This window comes from Pterocles gutturalis, unplaced genomic scaffold (assembly GCF_000699245.1).
Source record: "Pterocles gutturalis isolate BGI_N339 unplaced genomic scaffold, ASM69924v1 scaffold18323, whole genome shotgun sequence".
NCBI classification, from domain to species: domain Eukaryota; kingdom Metazoa; phylum Chordata; class Aves; order Pterocliformes; family Pteroclidae; genus Pterocles; species Pterocles gutturalis.
This window is the reverse complement of record NW_010126065.1, coordinates 85,497-111,202: the sequence shown is the minus strand read 5'-3', so window position 1 is coordinate 111,202 and position 25,706 is coordinate 85,497. Positions and strand designations below refer to the sequence as shown.

The 25,706-nt window shown below is 45.9% G+C and overlaps 1 protein-coding gene across 1 annotated transcript in view; it reads left to right on the top strand.

Annotated features, from left to right (window-relative positions):
* GPC4 (glypican 4) overlaps positions 1-13,765 on the top strand; it is a 36,057-nt gene extending 22,292 nt beyond the window's left edge. The window contains exons 3-8 of the mRNA XM_010078845.1: positions 2,657-2,822; positions 8,579-8,709; positions 8,913-9,059; positions 9,458-9,594; positions 11,816-11,991; positions 12,968-13,765. Of these exons, the coding sequence (XP_010077147.1) occupies positions 2,657-2,822; positions 8,579-8,709; positions 8,913-9,059; positions 9,458-9,594; positions 11,816-11,991; positions 12,968-13,176 (966 nt within the window). The 3' untranslated portion in view covers positions 13,177-13,765. The remainder of the gene's footprint in view (positions 1-2,656; positions 2,823-8,578; positions 8,710-8,912; positions 9,060-9,457; positions 9,595-11,815; positions 11,992-12,967) is intronic.
* Positions 13,766-25,706: the final 11,941 nt, after the last annotated feature.

Genomic DNA, 25,706 nt, shown 5'->3' with positions numbered 1-25,706 from the left:
TAGCTCAGAGCTGCAAACCTACATAGGAAAGGAAGCAAAACCCTGTTTGCTTTTAAAATCATCCTGGGCCTTTGTTCAAAGGACCTAATCCTAGTGACCATCCCATGTTGTCTGCTGTGGAACGCGGGAAAGCGGCTTCAGTTTCCCCTGCATCTGCTGGGATTCATAAAGATCACCCCTATGAAATATCAAAGCAGGGCAGATGCTGCAGGATCGCAGCCATGCAGGGCAAGCTGGGAACCCAAGATGGGAAGGTGCCTCTGGGGTTGCTGCTGTGCGGGTGATTTTTTGCAACATGCTGCCATGCACTCCCTTTCATAAAGGTGTACCTCTCCATGATGGCGTTGGGGAAGTTTCCCACTCCTCGTCCCACTTCAAACTGCTCTAGCACCTGGCTGGTGCTGTCAACCTTTTCCTGATTTTCTTCCCGAGGAGGTTGCAGAGCGCTTCTTTGAGGACCAGCAGTGCTAGGATGGCTGGGATCTGCTGATAAGCTGCAGGACTAGGCGTGGAGGTCCTGGCACCTACCACCAAATGTCATGGGAAGAGATTTTTATCAGAGAAACACCTAAACTGCTCAACTGGGGCATCCTTCAGAGCTCTGTCTCTGGGTGTGAGATGTTGTTTAGTTCCCTTTTCCCCCTCCGCAACTTTTTTGTTATGCAAGGACTGCACCATCTGGATGGCAGATGATACCTTTACATTTGTCTGTTTTCGGTTTTCCTACAATAAATCATCTGATTTAGCTGGTTTCTGTTGCTTGAGCTCTTCCCAGTGTTTGAACTAGCTGTGCTTTAAAGCTGGGATGCCCCGATAGGGAGCTTTCTTTTGGGGCTCCTACTCCCACTGCACCTTCCAAATATATGTGTGTCTCTCTATATGCTCCAAAGCGTCTGAATCAGGCTCCCTCAACACTGCAGACAGCTTTCTACATTGAGTCTCCTTTTGATCAGCTAAACAGGCTCCTCGCAGACGGGTAAAGTGATGTCTGAACGAACATTACTGGCCAGACAAAATCCAGCACTGAGCTCCATCAGCTGCAGAAAATTGTCCTTCTGTCTTTCTAACCAGTTTTCTTGCCTACTGAAGAGAAACTGTGGTCTTTCAAGAGTTGTCAGAAATGTAACAGATTTTCATCTGTCATCTCTTTTCATAAGAAAAGAGGGTTTAGAAAAGCCAGCCTGATTATGTAGTGAGCTTTGTTTTCTGGTTTGTTTTTGTTAAAATTCATTGCCTCCTAGTTTCATATACTGCTAACTAGTTGTTGCAGCAGAAGATCATGTTCAGTTTCTTCATAGCGCTCGTGCTGAGATGGTCTTCTCAATAGCAGGGTCCTCAGTGCGTGCGTGGTACCAGGTCTTCCTCTTGTACGTTCATCTCCATTCAGTCCTGTCATCCCCTCTGCCATGAAGTCAGTTTCCAGACTTCCAGCAGAGGAGGTGTGGAGGCCATCTGCTTCTCCAGCCATTTGTATGAAATGACTTTTCCTCGGAGCTGCGTGTGTCTCCTCCTTCAGCACGGTCTTGAATCATAACCTATTTAAAGCGCCCTCCATAAATGCCTTACCAGAAGTCTCCAGCGCATTGCTTAAAACACTAGAGACCGCTTCTATTTTGTCGGCATATCTCTGATCACATCTTAATTTTCCATTTTCATGTGTGGCTAATTAACACTTAAACTTGCTCTTGAGGGAGCTTCTCTGTTAGTGCTTTAGACGGACCCACCACGTGGTCGGCACTAGTACGTGGTGCTGGAGCTAATGCTCCGCAGACCCGCTGGGTGGAAGTGGTTTCAATGAATGTTTTGAAGCCAGGCCAGAGAGTGAATCAAACATGAATGACCATGAGTCACTTTGGAAAATAGCCCTGTCGAGGGCTGAGGGGGTGATGTGCCTGCTGCAGAGAGCTCCACTTGCACATTGGCTTTGAGGGTCCTCCCAGCTTGTCCTCAGCTGCGGGACTGTAGCTGCTACCTCCTTCGGGTGTGGGGAAGGGCATTATTAGCATGCTGGGTGCTGAGTATAAATGAACCTGGGTATCTGTCATGTAAATGCTGTGTTGTAGGAGTTGAATGTAAGATAAAGGAGGTAGTCTCTCTGCCGCAGAGCCCTGCTGGGCGATTGTCCGGGAGGAGCCGAGGCGGAGGAGGAGGGCGCGCTCCCGGCGGGTTTGGTGCAGGGATAGCAGCAGGCATCCCATCTCAGGCGCTTTGTCCTGAGAAATCCTGGCATTGTCATCTTCAGTGTGTGTTTGTAGAGGGGTTTGGATAGTGCAGCTTGCGTTTACACCTTTTGCCTTGGTAGCTTTTTACTTCCTTCCCTGTGCTCAAGTGCTGTGTGCCCCCTCAGGGTGCCTGTCCTTGCAGCCCACGGGGGGATCCCACAATACACAGGGGGTATTGCAGCACAGACAGTATTTTACAGAGATGGAAACCGTCCGTGTCCCCTGGAGCGGCAGGTACACCTGAGGAGGTGAGCCAAACCCCTCCATCTGCTCCCCAGATTCCTGGACCATAAGCCAGGAGCTCTGACCATACGGTGGTGGCTGCCCCATTGCATCTCCTCTGCTCAGCTCTGTTCCCACCTGCCCACAGGGTTTTTTTGCTCTAATGACCAAGGGCTAATTTTCTTCTCCTTTCCTCTTTTTCTCTTTTAAAGGTGAACCCCACACCGCAGGGTACGCGAGCGCTGCTGAAGATGATGTACTGCCCGTACTGCCGAGGTCTGGTATCGGTGAAGCCCTGTTACAACTATTGCTTTAATGTCATGAGAGGCTGCTTGGCCAACCAGGGGGACTTGGATGCCGAGTGGAATATCTTTATGGGTAAGGCAATATGGGTTAAAACTGCATATGCTGATATTGTGTCCCCCTCCTGAAGGGCTTTTGTGAGTGGCTGTGCTGAGCGGTAGCAAGTTTTTTGGGTGTCTGTGATGGGTATCTTTGTTTACAGCACATCTTTTGCAGTTTACGTTAATTTCTAAATAAATTAGACTTTTGTTGTGCCAGTGACCTTTGTTGTAGCAAGCTTTAGGAGGATGGAGCTGCCATGTGCTTGTAGGCTTGGAGAGTTTCTTCTTGCTGGGGCAAGCATGTGTGCAAACTGTTTTTTCCATACTACTTCTTATACATTATTGTCACCATATAGCGGTCCTTTCTGAAGCTAGTTTTCTTGTTCAGCAGTCTGAGAGTCTCTGTGCCAGCCACGGTGAGCTTTGGGAAAATCTGTAGCCCTGTATTTTACATTAAAAAAATGGAATGGGACATGTCTAAATCTGTTTTTAAACAGCTCATTTGGCACTTGGCCACCATCCTTTTGAAATGTCAATAGGCCTTATGTGACATGGTGCGAGTGCTTTTGCCATTCCCTTTCTCCTGTTTATTTCTCTTCCATGCTTATACAGGGTATATTCGATAAAGTTAGACTCAAATGTTAAATTCTACTTTGGGTCAAGGCTCAGCAGAATTGATGATGCATCACGTTTGGGGGCACAGGCAATAGATAATGTTAAATGTTTTCATTTGTGCTCCTTTTCCAGGAGGCTTGATTTATCTGTGAATGAGCATCCTTTGGGAGCTGTTGCTTCACTCCAGTTAATGTGTGATGAAGTGCACATGTAAAGTATCTGCCACTACTGACAAGGCTGCAGTACTCTTCCCATCCCACTCATGGCAAAAAAAAGACTGTGAGAAAGAAAAGATTTCCCTTTCATTAAACTCTGAGATGAAAAAAGGGAAATTGCTGATAATTGGTATTTCAGGCTAGATTTAAATCTTAGAGCTTGTTTTCCAGTGTTTTGTGTGCTGGTTTTTCACTTCGCTGCCCGTGCCAACTGGATGTGTGCAGCGTATTATTTTCAGAAGGCTTTTTTGCCTGGATATTCCATATAGGGAGTTAAACGTGACACTAAATTGGGTTTCCAAGTCATTCTCTGGGAGGCTGACACCCCCCCATTCCTCCCAGCTGTCCTTCTCATGAGAATATTAAGTATTTCAGCTACAATTGTTGCTGAAATAGCTCAAAGCCAGGAGACTTGCAAACATCTAGTCCAAGTAGAAAAGAGGAATCCCATGAAAGGGAAGGGCATAATGCCAGAAAACAGACAAAAGCACAAGCAGCTAATTGCTGTAGGTGGTATGCAGCTAAAAACGAACCTCGGGGGAAGCCAGCAAGCCCTGTCACAGGAGACTGATCAGGGACTGCATACGATAATAAAGATTATTAAACAAGACTAAATAAATAAATGCTATTCCAGGTTGGAAGCAAAGCTTTCTTCTTGCAGTGCTTCCTCCCCAGGGGGCTTCTTGCCCACTCATTACTTAAGTACGGTATTAAGCTTCGTTACATTTATTGGCAGTATTTCCTTGGTTCTTGCACTCTGGGTTGATTCTTCTAGTGGAGTACGGATACTGAAGACTTAAGCTGTGCTTTCTTTAGACAGTTTAATAACTGAACAGGTGCTGGTTATGTTTCAGATTTTGGTTTCTATCTCAATTTGCCACTTGAGGCAAACGAAATTAAATAGATCTGGTGTTTGGGGCAGGCCAGATGTCACAAATATCCTCTGTGTGTGTGTTTAAAGTTTAAATTAATAAATAAAAGTCGAAGCCCCCAAAATCCCACCCAAACCCATCCCACAACAGAAATAAAAAAGCCCACCTGCATGAACAGGGGTTTTTTGCATCTTTTTTTGCATTTTTTTGCAACTATTTTGCATCATAGGTTTAAGTACTATTATGATTTATTACGTGCCAAAACCAGATTTTGAACCTAGCAAAATAAAGATATTTAAATGGGAGAACATGCAACAAATGCTACAAGTATGTATGCATTTGGGTGCACGTGCATATAAAATATGCATGTGCATGCTTTAGTGGGTCTATATGTAAGTCATTTATGTAAAGCTTTTCCAAACTGGGATGTAAAGTTTGTAGGTTTTTTGAGACAAGAAGTCTTTATACTTCCTTATTTCTGCAAAGTACCATTTAAAGTTGTGGCGTATGCAATAATGACCAAATTGTACTCTTTTCTCCCATTTAACTATCTTTAAAGTATTTCGCCCTCTATTCCTGACACAATTGTACACCAATTAGACAGGGGTATACTTTGTTTCAAACAAGCTATTGGGGGGCTTGGAGCTTTCCTGAATGAACAGTGTTAATCTCCAGTGCCTTTTCATTATTTTTTTTTTTTTCCACAAAGGTTTACTCTGCTCAAAGATGTTGAATTCAGGCTCCATATACATATCTGGAGTACTACTTTGTGTGCAAAGAATTTTTTTCCCCTTTAAAAAAAAAAAAAAAGATTGTTGTTAATGAATGGTCAAGGTCTTCCCCCTCCTTCCCTCCCCTTTTAAATCAGATCTTGGGGTTAAGACTGAGAACTGCCTTTTGTTCTTCAAGTCAGACAGTGAGGCTGAAGATGTGGGTTTCTGATTATTGGTGGCACAATGCAAAAGAATTGCTTTCCTTCATGAGAGTGAGGTGCTTTGTCGCCAAGGATTGTCTCAATGCCAGTAGCAAGGACAAATGTATGCAGGAGGAAAAGGGTCTTTAAGGGATGGCGCTATATGGTGTGGGTTGGGCCCCCCCTTCCAAATCTACTTCTATCTCCCCATCACAGGGAGGAGAGACAGTCTTTGTCATGCTGTGTGTTTGTAATAAATAGCCAGGGTACATTTTTCACTCTGCCAGACTTTTTTTTTTTTGGTGAAGCAGATCTGAGCCAGCTCTCCGTGGCTTATAAATATCAATTATTTTGCACCACAGCTAGGTGATATTTATAATCAACTCCCCTCTCCCAGTAATGGAAATCTTTGTGGAAGACGAGTTGCACCAAAGCCTCATTTCTGGTGTTGGTGCAGCGTGCCTCCCCTCTCGCCGTGCTGGCGTTGTCCTGAACCCCAGACAGCCCTGTGGATGTCAGATGTGGCTGCCAGAGGCAATCGCTGCTCGCCACCACTGCTGGTGGGGACACCAGCCAGCTCCTGGTGGGAGGTAAAAGTTTGCAGGATGCCCCCAAAATCAAAACTGCGGAAGAGATAGAGCCCCCCACCACCCTTTCTCCCCGCCACTCCCTTTTTAATGAAAGTTTATTTCATTTAGTGCTCCTTGCAAGTATCAATCCCAGCTCCTGAAGAGCTCCAGTTGAATATATTCTCCAAGGGCAATTATTATTTTCCTTATCTGTTCTCGCCAGCTTTGGCAGCTCTGCTGGAGGCCGAATGCATTTTCTCTATCGGCAGTCAAAGCCGAGGCTGCATTCCTGGGCTGTGATACATGTAACGCCATGGCACCCCTGCTAACAAAGGGCCCAATTCGCTCTACATTCCCATGGTCTTGTGGATGGCCTGCCCGGCTCAAAGTTTACAAAGACGCCAAACAGCCAGAAGAATTGGGGTTTATGTTTCCTTTCAGTCTTTCACAAACACTTTATTGATCTGCGGCCTTTCCTGGCCACTCAGAGAATTAAGTAGTTACAAAATGGAATGATTTTTCTTTTTTTTTTTTTTTTTTAAAGAAAAGTTCTATGAATTTTGTGTGTTTCATTATGTCTATTCATAATATTTTTATTTGAAATGAGCAGCTTCCTGCAAACTGTGCCGGGATGTTCTTTATGCGCGTGAAAAACCCCAAAAGCTTTGACAATGATGAACACATTTAAGTTGTGCTCCACTTGTTTACAAAAGTCTCCATTTGGTAGCACATCAAAAGCATTTTTCTCCCCTCTGGCACAATGGTATATTCATGCTAGCAGTCATTACTCAGAGATTTGAAGCATCACTTTATTGGAGCCCACCACAATACAGTCTAAGACTCTTTGTTTCATTTGTTATTACCTTCGTTTTTTCTTTTTTTTTCTTTTTTTTCTTTTTTTTTTTTTTTTAATGCATTTACTTCAGACCTGTTTGTAGTCCCTGACTGGCTAAATTCTAGCCATGTCCTGCAGCAGCTCTGTCTCACTGATGCTGGTGTGTGCCTGCGGGGCAAGGGGCTTTTCTGGGTGCTCCAGCTCCTCCCTAAACACCAGCACCTTGGCAGAGCTGTATGAGTCCGGGCTGTTCGACCCCTAACTAATACCTAGCAAATCTTTGGACTATTGAGTTACCTTTAAAAAGTGGATTAACAGGCTAGGAAGATGTCTGCAATTCATGGGGGGGGGACTTAGGGGTGGGTGAGGGATTATTGATTGTTATCATCATCACTGTTATTAAATACACAAACAGCTTAATTGTATATTTATCATCAGTTTGTGGCTTTTTAGTGTAGTTCAACATGACTTGGGCACTAAGGCAGAGCCGTTACTAAGTTGTTCAGCATGTGGAATATCTTTATAGGGCTTTAACAGGTAGACAGAGCCCACAGAAGTTTTCCGTTTGTTGGAAGTACCTTTTGCGCTTAGGAGGAGGATGAATGTAACGAGAAACACTTTTCAAGAGAAATTAAAAGCATGACTGTGAAACGCCCGTTTCTCCTTAATGGAGGGGAACAGGCGTATCCCTGGGAGCAGGGAGGAGCTCCTTGGGAGAGGGTTTCCTCAGAGCCGGAGGGGCTGTCATGCCCTGGCCTCCCACGTGTCACGCAGGCTAGGAAAAACTGAAGAATTAAATGTAACTGGCAAATTATGAGTTTGTGGTAGAGCATCCCAAAGTGATGTAAGGAGAGGAGACCAACAGGGGACTCCAGGGTTGAGGGACTGCAGTGAAAACAAATGTTAAATAAAGGTTGCGATGGGTGAGAAGAGATGAGTGCTCAGCACAAGGCATGTACCTGGAGGCACCTTCTAGGGGAGAACCAGAGAGAGGGCTGAAACACAGTGCAGGGGTGGCCTTAATACCAGTAATGATTTCCCAGAGGAAGCAGTGGATGTTCAGTAGCTGCTTTGTTTAATGATGTATTTGATGAGTACGTGCGTGTCGGCACAGAAGGAGTGACCCAGTGTTGACTGAGGGATTTTTCCATCTCCGCTTGCATAGTGACGTGCCAAATGTATTGTTAGTGCCCAGCATTTACCCTGGTCTCATGCAATCTCCCTCATGCAGATTGTCCATGCAGTGGCCGAAGGTGTAATCCCTTGGCTTCCCCAGGCACGGCAAAGCCTCTAGCTTTCCGTAAGGGAGAGATGGTGGCGATGGTCATTTTGGGCCCCTTCGCGTTGATGTCTTGTGTTCAGGACCAGCATGAAGAAGCCGGTGGCTTTCTCTCTCTCAGCTTTGAAAGCAGTCTTGAAAAACAAATGACATAAGGAAACATTTAATAAATGAGCATGGAGAAGAGGGTGTTAGTAATGCTTGTCCTAATGGGAGGAGCTGATTACAGGCTGCCTTTTGGCTGGCTGTGATGGCTCTCCCTCATTTAACGCGGCTTTTGATGTGTATGAGCCCGTGGCTTGGTGCTGGCAGCCCATAAGTGCCTGGTGAAGCTGTAGGCTCTGGGAACAGAGCAAAATGTTTCCTGGATAAATGTGCTGGTGAGAAGCAAAGTTGCAGTGGTTAATTTCTGTGCACTCAGTCTGTTATCCTTGCTCTCTGTTATCCTTGAAGGTCCTACATTAAAAGCTTTTATTTCTCTCTTTGTGTTAGATTCGATGCTGCTGGTAGCAGAAAGGCTGGAGGGTCCCTTCAACATCGAGTCAGTCATGGACCCCATTGATGTGAAAATTTCAGATGCGATCATGAACATGCAGGAGAACAGCATGCAGGTGTCTCAGAAGGTAAATGGGCCAAGAGGACACTTGGGCATTATTTATCCAACGTGTTTTATTTCCTTGTTCTCATTGTTATATTTTTTCTTTAATGTCCTTTCAAGTATCTGTAAAGCTGATGTATTATTTTGGGCAGGAGCTGAGTTGGAGCCTGGAGGAGGGAGGCTCTTGTGATCTCCTATTTCATGAAACACTTTCCTTCTCTCATGTAGGTTTTCCAGGGATGTGGCCAGCCAAAAACTCTTGCCCAGGGCCGGACTGCTCGCTCTGTCTCTGAAAGTGGTTTCAGCGCTCGTTTCAGACCCTACAACCCGGAGGAGCGGCCGACCACAGCCGCCGGCACGAGCTTGGACCGACTGGTGAGTGCCTGGTCCTGCTGGTGCTGCGCAGGCGCTTCACACCCGTGTACTGCAGTCTGTAATTTTTCATTTGTAATTTATAGGGTTTCTTAATATTCCTTGGCTCTCTTAAACTCTCTGAGGGGTGTAATCTGCCCATGGCTCTAGACGTGAATTACCTCAGTGCTTGTATGTCAGAAAAGTGCCTGTTTTAAAGCTTTGCTTATGAGTAATATGTGTTTGAGGAGGGGTGTTTGATTTTGTATTAAAAAAGTAAATCAACCATCAAAACAGGCAGCCTGAAGATCTGGCCTATACACGTCTGTTGTGATAAAAAATACCTTTCCAGCTTCACTTTTAATGAGCGTTTGGTATTCTGGATTATGTCCTGTGTTTCATTTTTTTCTTTTATTTAATAGGTTACTGATGTGAAAGAGAAGCTGAAGCAAGCCAAAAAATTTTGGTCATCTCTCCCTGGCAACATTTGCAACGATGAAAAGATGTCTGTAGGCACTGTCAATGAGAATGAGTGCTGGAACGGGAGCGCCAAGAGCAGGTTTGGTGATACTGCCGCCCTCTGTTGACTCTCTCCCTCTGACCCCAGCCTTTCCCAGTGTGCTGGCCCCTCTCTCCTTGAGCCCTCTCCTACAGGAGTGACCCTAGCTCCCACAAGACAGGCTGCTGCCCTTACTTTTTTTTTTTTTTTTTTTTTGGGTGGATGGGAGAGCTTGAACACAAAGCTAAAGGGTTGTCCAAGCTCTACGTGGTGGTTTGTTTTAAAGGAGACAATTGAGTCTAGATACCCAGATACAGCATCTCTCCTTGGACTTAAACCTCTTACTGGTTGCTCGTGGGTTTGGGGAGGTGATTTGTACAAAATCTTGTATCACAGCCACAGAGTGGGGATGCTTGTGTTGTCTGCTAGGCCTGTTGCCCCAGTGCCCCTAGCTGGTGTTTCTACCAGGGGCTATTGCTGGGTTCCTTGTTGAGCAAGGGCAGGGGAGGTGGAGGTTGGTGAAAGGTCTTCTCTGCTGCTGAGGTCAGTGGCATGACTGGGACAATGGTTCTCGTGCACGCTTTTTGTGGAAAAAATAGTTACAAAACTTCTTTTTTTCTTTTTCCTTTTTTTCTTTTTTTTTCTTGTAAGGAAGAAATTACCAACACATGAATAAGCCAAAAGTTTTCTGTCATATGGTTTATGTAACTGTTTAACTTTTATTTTGGAAATAGATGGTTCTTTTTTTCTGTTTGCTTACTGAGGAAATAAGCAAAATCCAAGACGTTCTATTAAAAAAAAATAGTCATCCAGGGTTTTGCAGCAGTGTTTCTAAGTAATAGCAGTTTTTGCCCTTGTCATTTTTGGGGCACAGGACTGAGCCATACCACATGAATTTTGTGTTGTTTTGCGTGTGCCTGAAATTCTGCCTTGCTTGGCGAGGGCGATGGTTTGTGTCTTTGCAACGAGAAGTGGCTCTGCCCTCCTGAAGTCTTGTTTATCAGCAGATTGTATGGGGTTTTCACAGCAGATTTCCCCAGTACACGTGAGGGCCGGCACCAGTAAGGAAGGGGAGATGAAGACTGGGCAGCACTGGGCAAGGACACAGAGGGGAGGCTGGACATCCCTGTGTGGGTTGTGCGAGATATTTTGCTTTGCTGTTACTATTTTCTCTGTGGCTCAAATAAGCCAAAAGTTCAGTACTATTCCACACTTTGGTCTTTCTCTGACTTTTTGAAACATAAAACATTGATCACAAATAATAACAAAACCACCACCAATAATAATAATGATAAACCCTCTCATATACAGGACAGGGTTTGAGCATGCCCGTCAGATGTATCCTTATATCTTGCTGCCTGGTCTCCAGGATCAGTAGGTAGTGCTAAAGGCTTTTCTCTCTCTCATGATGCTGATGTTGGCAAGTAATGTTTTCTGCTGTTTAAACGGTGACTTTTATTGCAAGTCCGATAATTGGAGGAGGGAGAAACATGTCTTATCCCTGCTCTGTAAGATGATATTCCATATACCTGTTTCAGGAGACGTATTCTGTTGGGTTTGGTTGCTCAGCCTCTCTTTTAAACCAAGAGGCCGTATGTGTGTTCAGACCTGAGCATGCACACCTCCTCAGGCTGAGCAGCTCGGCTCCTCTCTGCTTCGGTGCATGGGGTTACGTTAACTCATCTTCAACATCAGAGATGTTTCTCCTGCTGCCTTATTAGGGAAATTGCATCTCATGACTGCATAGTGAGAAGTGCACATTTAATATCTCAGGCTGATGGTTAAGGTGTATTATGCAAAGCCAGAATGACACTCTTGCTTCCAACAGTTAGTATAGGTTTCTCTGGGATAAGAATGGCCTCACAGGTTGTTTTCCTGGAAGTGTCATTTAACTGGGCATCGAGGCATCTCAGTAGCTTGTTTTGCTCTGTTGCCTGCAGCGAGCTAATTTATGCTGTTGTAAGCCGTTATTATAAACCCCAGATCTCCCTTCTCTTTTCAAGTTGGGTAGAAAATTGTCTTTCCCCTGCCTTTGTGGCACAGGCTATATGAAAACAGTGTTTAATTCCACGTGCTGCTTGGGTTGTATGGAGGGGAGATGGGGTAAGAAGCTGCAGAAGGGCTCCGTGAGGGTTAGCACGTGGGAAGATCACCTTGGGCTCAGAATGTCACCCAGGCTGGAAATGGGGGTGGCATCACCAAGTTCCCATGCCATTGACCTTCAGCACAGGACCCTTGCCGAACTGCAGCTCCGGTACCAGTGGGAACCGTTTCTTTTCAGGTACGACTTTGCAGTGACTGGAAACGGCTTAGCAAGTCAAGTGAATAACCCGGAGGTAGAAGTTGATATTACTAAGCCAGATATGGTGATTCGCCGGCAAATCATGGCTCTGCGGGTGATGACCAACAAGCTGAAGAATGCATACAGTGGAAATGATGTCGACTTCATTGACATAAGTATGTTTGCTGTTGTTTGCCTTTTGCTTTTTCTTTTTCCCTTTTTAATTGGATTTCATGCTAACACGAGGTAGCTGGTTAAGCTTCAGCTGTGGGTAAGCGTGTTACTAAAGAGGGTGGGAACCGGCATCTCTGACAGGCTGTGCGAGGAGGGTTGTTCCATAGAATCATAGAACAGTTTGGGTTGGAAGGGACCTTTAAAGGTCATCTAGTCCAAACCCCTGCAATGAGAAGGGACGCCTTCTGCTAAACCAGGTTACGCAGAGCCCCACCCAACCTGGCCTTGAATGTTTCAAGGGATGGGACATCTACCATCTCTCTGGGCAACCTGTTCCAGTGTTCCACCACCCTCACTGTAAAAAATTTCTTCTTTATATATAGTCTGAATCTACCCTTTTTTAGTTTAAAACCATTATCACTACAAGCCCTACTGAAGTTTGTCCCCATCTTTCTTATAAAACCCCTTTAAGTACTGGAAGGTCTCTCTGGAGCCTTCTCTTCTCCAGGCTGAACAACCCCAACTCTCTCAGCCTGTCCTCCTAGGAGAGGTGTTCCATCCCTCTGATCATTTTTGTGGCCCTCCTCTGGACCTGCTCTAACAGGTCCATGTCCTTCCTATGCTGAGGACCCCAGAGCTGAATGCAGTACTCCAAGTGGGGTCTCATGAGAGCAGCATAGAGGGGGAGAATCACCTCCCTCAGCCTGCTGGTCACGCTTCTTGTGATGCAGCCCAGGACAGGGTTGGCTTTCTGGGCTGTGAGCGTACATTGCTGGGTCACGTCCAGCGTTTCATCCGCCAGCACGGGTGGGTGTGACGAACGGCACATAGAAGTCGCATTACCTGAGGACCCATGCTTGCATCTCATGAATGTCAAAGCATCCACATGCTTGCTTTTTCTCCCCTGATGCTTTCTGTAAGCAAAGCCTCATGCTGCAGATGTCAAAGGAGGACACCACATGTGTTTGTCTCCCACAGGTGAGGAGAGCAGCGGGGAGGAGAGCGGCAGCGGCTGTGAGCTCCAGCAGTGCTCCCCGGAGTTCGAGTTCAATGCCACCGAAGTCACTGGGAACTCCAATAAGAGCGATAAGAACATGAACACTTCTGCCGCTACCAGGAGCAGTTTATCACAAGCAGCCTTGCTCCTTAGCATTTTGTTCTTGGCCATGCAAAGACAATGGAGATAATTGTGCAGCGTAGGGAAAAAAAAAAAGACTTTTATTATCAAAGTTAGAAGGCACCTGCTTTCACTTTTATACCATCTAGGGACTTTGCTTTTTAAGTTAATGGACAACAGTGTACAGTTTTTACTATGTTGCCACTGGTTTTAAGATACTATTTTTTTTTCCCTTGCTATTCTGGGAATAACAAGAACAGGGACTACCAGTCTGTCCCGTTCACCAAGAGTCCATGTTAGAGGTGGATAACAAAAATGTATATACAAGCCTGTAGTTAGCTCTGCATTTGTGTCTTTATCACTTTTCTTTCCTTTTTTTTTTTTAATGTTATTTTACCATATTTCTTACGAAAACAAAAAAACCCCAGGGTCTTCTCTTGGCCTGTAACAAGTGTGTGTTTCTGAAATGAGAAATATCTGTACAGAAGCAGGTTTTATTTATCATGTTATCTTACGGGGGGAAAAAATAATTGCCCAACAAGCAGAAAAAATGTTTCGTGTAGTTAACTTCCCATTTATCCACATTATGTTAGTTGCCTTATCTGGAAAGAAGTGGAAGTAATTTGTCTTTATTATGCGGTAAAACAGAAGGTGAAGGCAGAGCTGGTCAGTGTGCCAAGTGCCCCATTTGCGTAGGGCGTTAATGCCAGGAGCAGGTTGTACTTTCTTTTACAGGAGGTTAAATTGGAAGAGACTACAGAGGATTCCAGTTCTGCAGACGCGAAGAAGAGTTGTTGTTTGTTCCCCGGGATCCTTGCAATTAGCTGTAACTCCTGTAGGTCAGTTCTCGACATGACATCCCCCACGGGAATAAGGCATTAAACTTGTTCAGTTGGAAGCAACTTGTTGTCTTGCAGATCCAAATGCCAACATGTGTCTTGTCTGCAAATTTGTTAGATGAATGCTGGATTACTTTTTATATTTTTCTTTTGTTTTTAAGGAATTTGTGGTAGGGGAGGTGAGGGAGGTGTTGGGTTTGTTTGTGCAAGAGTTTTTTTTCCTCTCAGATGGGGGGTGAAAGGGAAGGAGCAGGCGGGCAGCGCCCCGTGGCACTGTTGCAGGAAGATCAGAGTAGGAGCAGGCAGGAGCGGGCAGGGCTGAAGATGCCTCCTTGGTGGTGTATTTGGTCTCCTGGGACCCTGTGCCCAGCGGCTGTAGCTATTCAGCCCTACCCGAGGCACCCTTCTCTCTATCTTGTGCTTTCGCAGTTGAAACAGTGTTGTGGTGAACGGCAACTCATTAATAAAAGAAATGTATATTTTTAAGAAAAGAGATGAAATAATTTTAAAAAGAGAAAACAAAGTCTTTACAAAGACTCAAAATTATTCTGCATGTCTCCTCCTGCTTTAGGTAGCCTTTAGGTCTGGCTGGACGCTGGAATCTGTCCAGGAGAGCAATCCAGAGAGAGAGGGTTTGCTCTGTTCCACCCTTGTGTTGTAAGGATAATTTTCTATTTTTATATTGAAGCATTAATTACTTGTTAGCTCAGGGTCAGCATTATATTCAACTTTATTTTCACACCAAATTTCTGTGATGCTATAAAGACAGAGTATTCTTGGCTCGTATAAACAATCCTGGAGGCTTAATTTTACTAGAAGTAGCCAGTTATTTATTAAAACATGATGTTAGTAGAGTAGGGATATTCTGGCTAGATTATTTTTCTTTAGAAAATAAATCATGGAAGCATAAAATTGAAAAAGTTATAAATTTATGTGTGGGAAAAAATGGATTGTAAATAGCTAAGTTGCCTTGCAAGGAATTGGAAAATGTGCTGATACTTAGAAACTACCTCAGTTCTGAGGAATTTCCTTTCTAGCTTTGAGTGCTATTACATTTACTTGGTAGAAGTGAATCTGGTCTCCAATATGTAGCTGAAAGAGTTATCCCTATAGACCTCGTTAGATTGTTTTTAATTTAGAGGGTTGAACTACATCCAGCTGTTTTCTTTCAGCTAAGTTCCCTAACAAAGAGAATTTCTGAATTAAATATTGCTGATGGTTTCCATGACTTTTCCTGATTTGTTTTGTTTCATGGCATTTTCTGATTGCCCTTTAATTATTTAAATGATTCTAGCCATTTGAATTTTAATCCTGAAATAAACAAACCTTAGATGCACTACCATTGTAAATATATCGGAGTAAGGTCTGACTGGATAACCTTTCTGGCTTATACCCAGCTGGCAGGCCGGCAAAGTTAAATGAAGAAAAAAAAAATTAAACTTCTTCAGAGCTCAGAGAATGGTGAAACAAAAGCCCTTGTGTTTGGAGGGGCTCACTTCTCCAACATCTCCCTTCTTGGCGTAAGTGTTCATATGTAAGAAAGTTGCTTGTAAATTCTCCTGCTTTTGAGCGTTTCTGCTCGGAAAAAAAAAAAACGTTTCTGAATTTATATTTATCAGTTTACAGCTAATTGCTTCCGAATTATTATTCTTTAGTTTGGTACAAGCCACCAGTGCAAAGACCTGCCGTGAGCTTTAAGTGTGTCCAGTTGACTTTGTTAATAGCACAACGATCCTCTGCTATATAAAGGACAGATTTGTCACCTGGGGCTACAGGAAACACGAGTAAACATCAATGTAGGATGATCAAAAGTTGTGTTCCTGCTTTTCTTTTGTGTTTGTGTGTGAAATCTGCTCTCTGACATGAGCTTGTAAACTAAACCATACGAGCTGGGACAAGGCATGCTGCTGGCTTTCAGGAAGACATGTGCTCCCTTCCTTCAAGTGTTTCTTTTTTTTTTTTCTCACATAACCGTTGCCTTTATGACTGTGTTTTAAAGGAAAATTCCCGTATATGGAGTTGATAATTAAAACTAATGGAAATGGTAATGAGCTTCAAATGCAAAAAGAAACAGAAAGGTGGTGTTCTTGGCAACATGTGAGGTGCTGTCTCCCAAAGAGTTGGAATAAAAAAAATACAGCCCTTGAAAGGACCTGATTTCCCGGCTCTGTGCCTCTCCCGGAACATGCACGGCTCCACGCTGTGGCAGCCTCGCAGGACACGCGTGCGTCCAGGCTGGAAATGGTAATGAGCTTCAAATGCAAAAAGAAACAGAAAGGTGGTGTTCTTGGCAACATGTGAGGTGCTGTCTCCCAAAGAGTTGGAATAAAAAAAATACAGCCCTTGAAAGGACCTGATTTCCCGGCTCTGTGCCTCTCCCGGAACATGCACGGCTCCACGCTGTGGCAGCCTCGCAGGACACGCGTGCGTCCAGGCTGCGGGGGGTTCCTCCGGCGGACCAGCGTCTGTGTTTCACTGCTGGTGGCAACGAAGTGGGAAAGGGGGAGCAGACAGTGGGACTCTTGTGGTCAGAGTCTGTGGCTGTGTGCTGTGGTGGGTGGTGTGGCCCGAAGTCGGGACAAATGACCAGGGAGCCAGAGGAGTCCTCACACACCCCGGGGCAGGGTCCTGCTGCTGCCCTGGCTGAGCCGACCTGGCTTTGTCCTCACCGGCAAGCTGGTGTGCTCTTCTGGAAGGTGCAGCCTCTCAGGACATTGGTCATTTCTTTAACCTGCTGGTGCTGAAGTTTCCGTCACCATCTGGCTTTAGCTGGGTGTAAGCCTTGCCAGACCAGGCGAGGCCTCTGGTGTGGCCCTGGCTCCTTTCTCGTGCTGGCCTCTGGTGTTGGACACTTCAGAGCAAGGCGCATGAAAATACCTTCTGTCTGTTTGGATGCTCTTAATTATCGTGTGTCCCCCAGTAACTGCTGGCCCTGTTTGTCATCCTCTTCCCCCCCTGCCTCTGTGCAGCCCCTGCTGTGACGGTGCCACTGTTCCCCGTGGGACAAACTGATCTGTGACAGCTGGCGCCAGGGGCTGCTGCCCTGCTTGTGCCCTTTGTATGCCAGCACAAAATGACAGCATTTCTTCTCATCCCCGAGAAGACCTGTGCCACCGGCACAGCTCCACAGCCAGGAGCAGCAGGCACCCTGGTCCTGTGGCGCAGGCAGGCCTGGAGCACCCTGGGGACCCTGAGAACCATGGGTTGTGTGTGGAAGCTGGTGGGCATGGCTGCGGCAGGAAACCTGAATCTGGGTAAATCCATCTCTGACGGTTGGAAGAAATTAAATTGCAGCTTTTTTTTTTTTTTAAATGCTGATGGATTTGTTTTTCCATGTCAGGCAGGCTGGGTGTTGAGGATAACTGCTGAGTGTCCCTGCCTCAAGCCTCTGCCTGATGTGATGGCCAGGAGCCACCTGCCTGCAGTGGTCCATAGAACCATAGAATGGTTTGGGTTGGAACGGACCTTCAAGATCATCTAGTTCCAACCCCCTGCCATGGGCAGGGACACCTCCCACTAGCCCAGGTTGCTCAAAGCCTCATCCAGCCTGGCCTTGAACCCCTCCAGGGATGGGGCATCCACAGCTTCTCTGGGCAACCTGGGCCACTTCCTCACCACCTGCACAGGAAAAAATTCTTCCTCATATCTGATCTAAATCTACCCTCTTACATTGTAAAACTGTTTGTTACTCCTCCTCCTATCTATGCTCCCTGACAAAGAGTGCTTCCTCATCTCTCCTGTAGCCCCCTTTAAGTACTGGAAGGCTGCTATTAGGTCTCAATCCTGTGATACCTGCAGGGCTGGTGGGAGGGTGGCCTGTCCTCTGCTGCTTCTCTTCCTTGGAATGCAATCTATGGCTAGTAGTAATTTAAAAATAAATACATAAATGCATAGGAGGAGGTGAAAATTGATGCAGGAACATTGCAATGCCCCTCTTGTCCAGTGAGATCTGTGTTGACCTGAGCTGCTACAGGGGGGACTTGCAGCTGGGAGCCACCCTGGGAGGGCAAGCAGCCACCAAGTCAGCACTGTCCCTCCTGCCTGCATCCCCTGGGCTCCAGGTTGCAGTCCCCATTCTAAACAGTTACATAGTCCTGTGCTTCATGGCATCTTCTTCTAGCTAGCCTTAAGCTGGCTGCAAGACACGCATTGCTTAGAGATTGTGCAAGATTGTTGCTTCTAGGACCGCCTGAATATGAACCAACTCAGTAATGGTTTTCATTTCTTGATGATTCTGTTTCAAGCATCGTGTTTTCTGGGTTTGGTTTGCTTTTTGTTGGCTTTTTGTTGTTGTTTTTTAATCCTCTGCTGTGGTTTGTTTGAGGGCTTGTAACAGTGTAAATTGCAGGGGAAGAGGCAGCTCTTTATGGGCTTGCTGTAATTATGGGTCAAGTGTGCTGAAATTGCTGTAATTTGTATCTAATGCATTGGATGGATCAAGAGCCCTTTTATAGCTACTGGAGCAAGGAGGGGCTGCGCCCCCCCCCAGGAGAGAGGGAAGACATCCTGGGCATGGCCTTGGTCCCTTTTGTCCTTCTCCTCTGAAAGCAGGACCATCCTTTTCGGTCCTTCAGGCTAGGCAGCCTGGTGAGAGTGGGGGAACCCTGCCAGGGCTCGAAGGGTCAGGCAGTCATGGGGGAGAGGCTTTTGCTGAACCTGGCAGGTTTTGGAGGATGCTGACAGCACATCCTGATGTCGTGTTGCCTTTCTCTGTTTACTATCCATGGGCCGTAGGCTGGGTGCTGGTGGGGAGCTAGTGGAGCTGCTTTTCAACCCTGAACCTGCCCTGCCTTGTTGGCCTCTGCCCTTTTGGGCTCCTTCCAGCCCTCTTCCAATGGCTTTGCCCTATGTTTCCTTGCTGCCCTGGCTGCTTTTTTCCCAAATTTTTGTTCTTTGTGGTGGTTCCCCTTGTGTGTGTCCCATGTCCCTGCAGAGCAGGTTTTATGTGACTCACCTGTGGACTGTGGTGGTTTTCCTGGGAGGCCATCTCCACTTAACTCCCAATCGGACCTTGCTGCAGTCGTTAAAGGAGGAATTTTTATTTAAAAAGCAACTCTTAAAATTTACATTGGCAAACCTGCCTCAGGTTATTAGCGATTTCAACAGCCAGGTAATGTCTCTGTCGCGCCCCACCCCGGCTGTGTAGGAGGTGAGCAGGAGCAGCTTCATCCCCATCATGAAATATGTGTTGCTTCTGCTCCTCTTTCATGTACCGTGGCAATACAATCCCCTCATGTAGCTGTTCGTCTTCCCAGCGTGTCCTGCCATGTTGTCTCCCGCTTACATGTGTCATTAATTTGTGTAATCTGATGCAAATCAATATGCTAAACCCCTCATTAATTGGGTTATTGATTTATACTAATGAGACTTAAAATCTTGGAGAAGGTTGAGGGTATTTGTTTCTCCTCCGAAGGGCTGGATGAGCCATTGTCAGCCCCACAATGGCTGGCCCTTGGCTGGGCTGGTAATTGCCTTGTGACTGTTATTAGCATCGAAGTAGTGGTGAGGATGTTAGCAGGAGTTAAGACATCTCATCTTTTCATTTCTGAACAGGAAAATTCAGCATTAGGAAGATAGAATGCATTTGCCGACAGTTGCTGGCAGCCCCGTTGTGTAGGGTGGCTGCTCTTCACCTACAACTCAGCTCTGTTGGTGTTTCCATTATAAACCTGCTTTTCTTCAGAGCTTTATAAGCTCAACCATAAAAATCAGGCCCGCCTGAAAACCTGGCACGTTAGGAATTGGCTAGACTTTTATTTTTTCTGGTGGGAAGAACTGATGATTATTTTTAGAAGAAATTGTTTCGTCTGTGAAGTTTAATGGGTTGAAATGCTGTTTTGGCATTCACAAGCCTTCAACCCAGCTTTGTTGAAAAACCCCATTTAGCATCATCAATAATAGAGTAATGCTGAGGATCCCCAGGGACAGGCAACTGAAACAATAGCTGAAATCCTACATTTATGAAGCTAATTGTTGTACATGTTCAGCCATTTCCCCCATGCCAGTACCACACACACGCTTGCTGTCTTGTGCAAGAAGCAGATCTGAGGACAGTTAAGCCTGCAGGAGGCTTTTTGCTGACGTTAACAGAAGGTGCATCTGCATTTCCAGGGACTCATTTATGGAGGCAAGGTCACACACACATATCAACTGAGTTGTTGTACTAGAACAACTATTCTGATTTAACCAAGAGCCTTTTTTTTCTTTTTTTTTTTGCGGCTGCCTTTGTTTGTATCCTCATAAAGGAGTGTGTTTGTATCAGAGCTGGTATGTACAATCCTAAACAAATCTATGCCTGTATGGCAGTGCTCTGGAGGCAGCTTTCAGTGCATGTGTCTTCACACCTCAGATTTTTGAGTGAGTGGTCACCCTGCCCTATTTGTGGATGAGGAACTGGGCACCCTAATAAGTGCATGGGATGGTAGAGTAAGAGAAAAAGCGGCTCTCAACTTGAACAGTCCTAAATAACTTTGTTGTTTGCTCAGAATTTCTCCTGCACTAGTATAGGCCATGCTGCTTTCACGAGGATGCTTTGGGAAAAATGTCTCAGAATGAGACATTGTGTCGACTTCTGAGAGGCTCTAGTGCCTCTGTGTCTTTGGGTCAAATGGGAACTTTGGCTGGTGTGTCAGAGCTTTGCTACTTTTGTTTTTCCCATAGAAAAAAAAAATCCAGATTTGGAAATAAATTAAAATACATAATCACTGTTTATTCATTATTAAGTTCTTTGGTTGTTTGTACATTCAAAAACACTTCAGTAGTGAATAAGAATTTGTTGCTACAGAACAGTGTTGGGATTTTCAGGTTTGAGCAGGGGCAGTTGGGGATCAGTGTTTATGTGGGAGATGGAGGGCTCTGGGCTAGCCAGAGGCCAAGAGAGTCAGTATTACAAAGAAGCTGTTGTCTTTGATAGAGGTCTTCCGGAGCCTCATTGTCTGAAAATAATTAGCCAAATAGATTAGGTGCGTTCTATTCCCTGTGTGTTCCATGCTAAATAATTCTGGCATTTGGCTTCCTAGCGAAAGGGGTCGTGTATATACAGCAGAGAGCTCAGACGGGCTTTTGTCAGCTGCCCCCACGACACCCCACTCCTCACTGCTGCCTGCCTGCAGGGAGCACCCATGGAGGAGATGGGGAGGGCTGTGCTTTGCAGACAGTAATGGACAAAAAAAGCTGTCGGGGAGCCTCGTGTTGACCAGAGGGATGGGGATGGGGAGCCTGGGGAGCTCGTGTCTGGCAGCACGGTGACTGGGCAGAGCTGCCCTTCAGCTCACTGGTACAAGTGTGTCCTGCCACGGACGGCACCTTTAACTGCAAACTGGTGATTAGAAAAAGGGCACAAATTCCTTTCCTTGAGGGTGTGCTTCATCACGTTGGTGCTGGCATTACAGGGCATGAGTCAGAGGCTTGTCCGGGAGCTCCCAGTATTGTGGGGCTGACAGGAGATGGTCAGACAGGAGATGAGTGCCTTGGGCAACGCTTGAGCTGCATCTCTGCCACCCACTGGCTTCCTGTCCTTTCTTTCACTCTGTTGTTATGTAAAGTACATTAAATAGAGGTCAGCTCAGAATTGTGTTAGCAGTTTATTTACTGAGAAGGGCTGGTAGTAGTTCCTTTTGGTCTGTTGTCCCGTGGTAGTTTTCTCTGCAACACGACGCACACCATTGGGGCAGTGGGGTTGCAGCATTTCCTGGGTTCCCTCTCTTGTTGGCTGCCTTTGCAACAAACATTGCAGGGTCTCTTATTGAACACCCTCCCCACAAAGCAGTTGCTCACCATGTGATGTGGGCTTCTTACAGCAGCGTTTGAACCCTGCTGCAGGGTGAGAGTGTTTCATTTGCAGCTCGGATGCGAGGGAGATGCAGCTGACAGCAGGGCGCAGGAGCCAGGTTTGTCCACGGGTTTTGCACGGCACCTTCCAGGCAATCGCAGGAACCAGAAATGAATTTGAGGCTTCTGGAAGCGAAAATCTTCCCTTTTAGAATTTGTCCCTATTGCATTGCAAAGGATGCTTTGCTCCTTTCCTTGGTTTCGTGTCCTTGCTGCTCACACCTGGAGCATTAATGAAGCAGGAACCCTGGCTGGGAGGAACTGCTAAACCTACACAATTGTGAGGTGCATGGAAAACTTGACTAAAACCATGAGCAAACCTGTATTTTTGTCCTGTCTTGATGGATGGATGAAGCAGTGTATTCCATCCTTTGGTTTTCAAAAGCATTAAAGGGGGAAAAACCCCACCAACACCAAAAACCCCTCCAGCTCTACCGCCACGTACACCCAGGTTGGGTGAGGCAATGCCAGGGAGGCTTCCCAGAAATTTGCGGTGATGACAGTTGTACAAAGACTGCCCATCCCCCTGGCAGGCACAGAGCCGAGCACAGCAACAGTCCTGGCTGTAATGACCCCAAACTCCTTATATGAAACTAAGCAATGAAGTGATGCGTTCAATGTGTAGGTGAGGATCAGGGCTCTGTGCAAGGGGCTTTTCCTCACGGAAGACAGGGATTTTGGGGACCCATGTAAGCAGCCCCTGGGCTTAACCTCGGGCAAGCTGGAGTGTGGTGGTGCAGCCACCTCCAAGCACTGGCAGCAGCCACAGCTCAGCTAATCTGCGGGTGGTGGATTCATGGCTCTCCTCTTCTGAGCCCGGCACTGAGACAGCGGAGTGGTTTTAATGAGAGCACATAAGTTAAAATTGGTTTTCTCCTTTCAAAATTAGTGGCAGACTATGGCTGTTCAGGTTGCTATTTTAACTGCTCCAGATGTCAAGCACAGCTCAGCCGAGATCAATGCGTAATCCAAAGGAAATACTATTAATTTCAAAGGAATGTGGTCACTGTTTAAAGGTTTGGATCTTTTAAATATGTAGATGGTGGTAGTGGTCTAGCTGGGCTTATTAACTCTGCTTTTGGAGCAGTGATTCTATTAGCATGAATTAATGTCTATTAACATTATTGTTTTTCATTTATTTTAACATGTGAGCCTGTAATGATATTGGTTATTTTAGACATTTTCCGAGACTGTACCAAGTTGGGAGCAGTTGGTTTAAGGCCTGATCCCACAAGCGTTTATCCTTCCAGTTTCTACTTAAGCCCTGACTTAGCTCCAAGCCTGCAGAGCGGCTCCCGCTGACTCCAGCAGCAGTCAGATTGAACTTGCTCTAGGTCTGGCTTCATCCAGCCCCGACGGCTTCAGCTTCATCTGCAGAGCAGCTTTGCTGGTCCTTGCATGGCCAGGGTGAATTTAGCTTTTCAAGCACACCAGTAGCCACCGTGAAATATCCCTTCTGCTCCTCCTCCACATCATTCTGTAATTCGGTGTACAGTGGGGAGCCAGCCTGGCTCTTACACCGTAACCTTCAGCAGCAACTAGCAGGATGGATCTGGTCGATTTATTAAACTATTTCTAAACCAAGCTCAGGTAGACCGATTTTTCCCCCCCTCCTCTGACTTTTTGTGCCTCTTAAATGTATACAGCGCTTGTAAGGCAAAAAATTTGTAATGAGGAACAGAGTCTTCTTGAATGTTTTCTTAAAGGTATGTAAAAAAATTGAAAGCTTTAAAAAAAATTGTCTCCTATAAATTAGGTTAAAGAACAACTTAGAAAACAGTTGGATATAGAGCTACATCTTAAAGAGCTGGAAATGGACCCATTTTTCAACAAAACAAAAAGTTCATAACTTTTCATTTTCTTAATCTGTTTTCAATAGCTATTGAAACATTTTGCATGTAGAGGGCACACATTCTTAGCGAAAGACGTATCTTTTTTTTTTTGGTTAAAAATATTTTTTAAAGCCAAATGATTTCCATTTTTAAAAAAATGTTTTAAATCACTGGTGAAATTACAGACAAGTTGCACAAGAAGAAAATTACAATCAGCCTAGATATACTTTTGGAAAAAGTAGGCGCTCAGAAAAAGCAGCCCCATCCAAAACGCAAAACATTTCAGTCTGCGTCAGAGAACGCTCTCAATAAAAGGAAACCTTTGGTTCCTTTGTCTGAAGAAACCTCATCCTTTGTTCATGTCTAAGAAAAATGTTTCTTGTTACTGAGAGAGTGTTTGCCTTGCATGAAAAAAATGTTTCTGTGGGAGATGTTTTACATTCAAGTGACGCCAGAGAGCCAAAATGTTGAGCTATATTGGCCGTAAAGACCACAGGCTGATGAAGCTGGAACAATTCAGTTGAAACCCGTTGGGGAAAGGGGAGGATTTCCCCTCCCTCTCAAAGGCAAGTGAGGGTTTCTGGATCAGGCCAGGCTCTTTTTGGGTGGGAAAAATCCAGGACAGGTAATGTATCAGCCTGCATGAATGTGTGGCACGAGGCCTGAGAGCATGGCCGGCCAGGGGCACTGGTACCCAGAGCCTGAGCCATCGCCGTCTCCACTGCCCTGGCTGGGAGCACATCTGTACTGCACATCTGGTGCCGTGCACGCCTGCCCGCCTGCAGACACTGTGCTATTTCTGCATCTATGCACTAGATGGCATTGCCAACTTAGCTACGGGGAGTGGGCTTTGGTGGGGCTGTGGGCGAGGGGCTGCAGTCCCCAGCTCTCATGGGCATACTGGCACCTCGACACTGCTGCCTGCTCCAAGAGCATCCTTTTGGGTGGTGCTTGGTGAGCATCCCGAAAAAGGCATAATTTACACAGATCCAAGCTCTTGTGCACTCTGTGCATCAGCAGTGCTCCTGATGATAATTTGTGATTTTTTTACCTTTTATTTTTAAACTTCTGTTTATTAGGGAGAGCGCAATACAGCTGTGGTGTCTGACATGAGCTGGTTCCAGGGTGCTGGTGCCTGGGCATCCCAGAGGTGCTGGCACAGTCGGTGTGACTGGGGTGTGGGTTGTGCTGATCCTTAGCAGCTGCCGTCCAGCCTGGGGTCCTGCTTTTGGGCACTGGCTGAGCACACAGCATGAACTCGCCTTTGCTGCTGCCAACAACCCCTACAGGTGAGTTGGACAAATATGAGAGAGGCCGGGTCATTGGCATCTGAAGGAGGAACCTGAATACCAGAGGTGTCAGTTCAGCAGCACTTCTTGATTCCCCTTTCAGGCTATTTCCTTTTGCTGTCTCCAACAAGAACCTTGCACGTGTCCTCTCTGTCTCAGTCTCTCAGCCGATTGTGTGTGCTGGGATCAGTAACTCTGAAGCCTAACAGAAAGCTGTGGGAAGAGGGTGCACCTGAGTGGTTTTACCTGATTCCTTGAGTATAGCAGCAGGCACTGAATGCCTAAAATGTGTCCTAAAAAATAGAGGAATTGTAAACCTGCGACTCTTCCCAAACTGTGATTTGCTCCTTGGACTCTGAGCTTCATTTTAGGTGACAAAGGTACCTTGCTGCTATTTGTGTGCTCTTCTATACCTACATACATTTGCAGAGAGCAAACCAAGCCCATAAAATCCAGGAGGGAAGCGTGGACTGGATCCGCAATGCAGCTGTATCCCTGAAAGCACAAAACCCATCCTAGGATGGGTTCTCCGGGACGTCCTCCCCACTGAACAGCCCTGGGATGCTGAACAGTGTGGGGACAAGCAGCCAGAGCTACTCAGTGCCCTCTTGGGTGTTTGTGCTCCAAACCTGCGAGCACCACCTGCCCTGCCAGTGCCAGCCCCGAGGTTTCACTGGGAGAACTGTGTCATTGTTTGTTTGCAGTTTCTCTTGAAAATAAAATCCCGAGTAGCATTCAAGTAAAACTGAGTTTGTGCTTTTCCAGATGGTGGTCAGCGAGGGATATGCTCCCCTAGAAATGTCTGCCGTT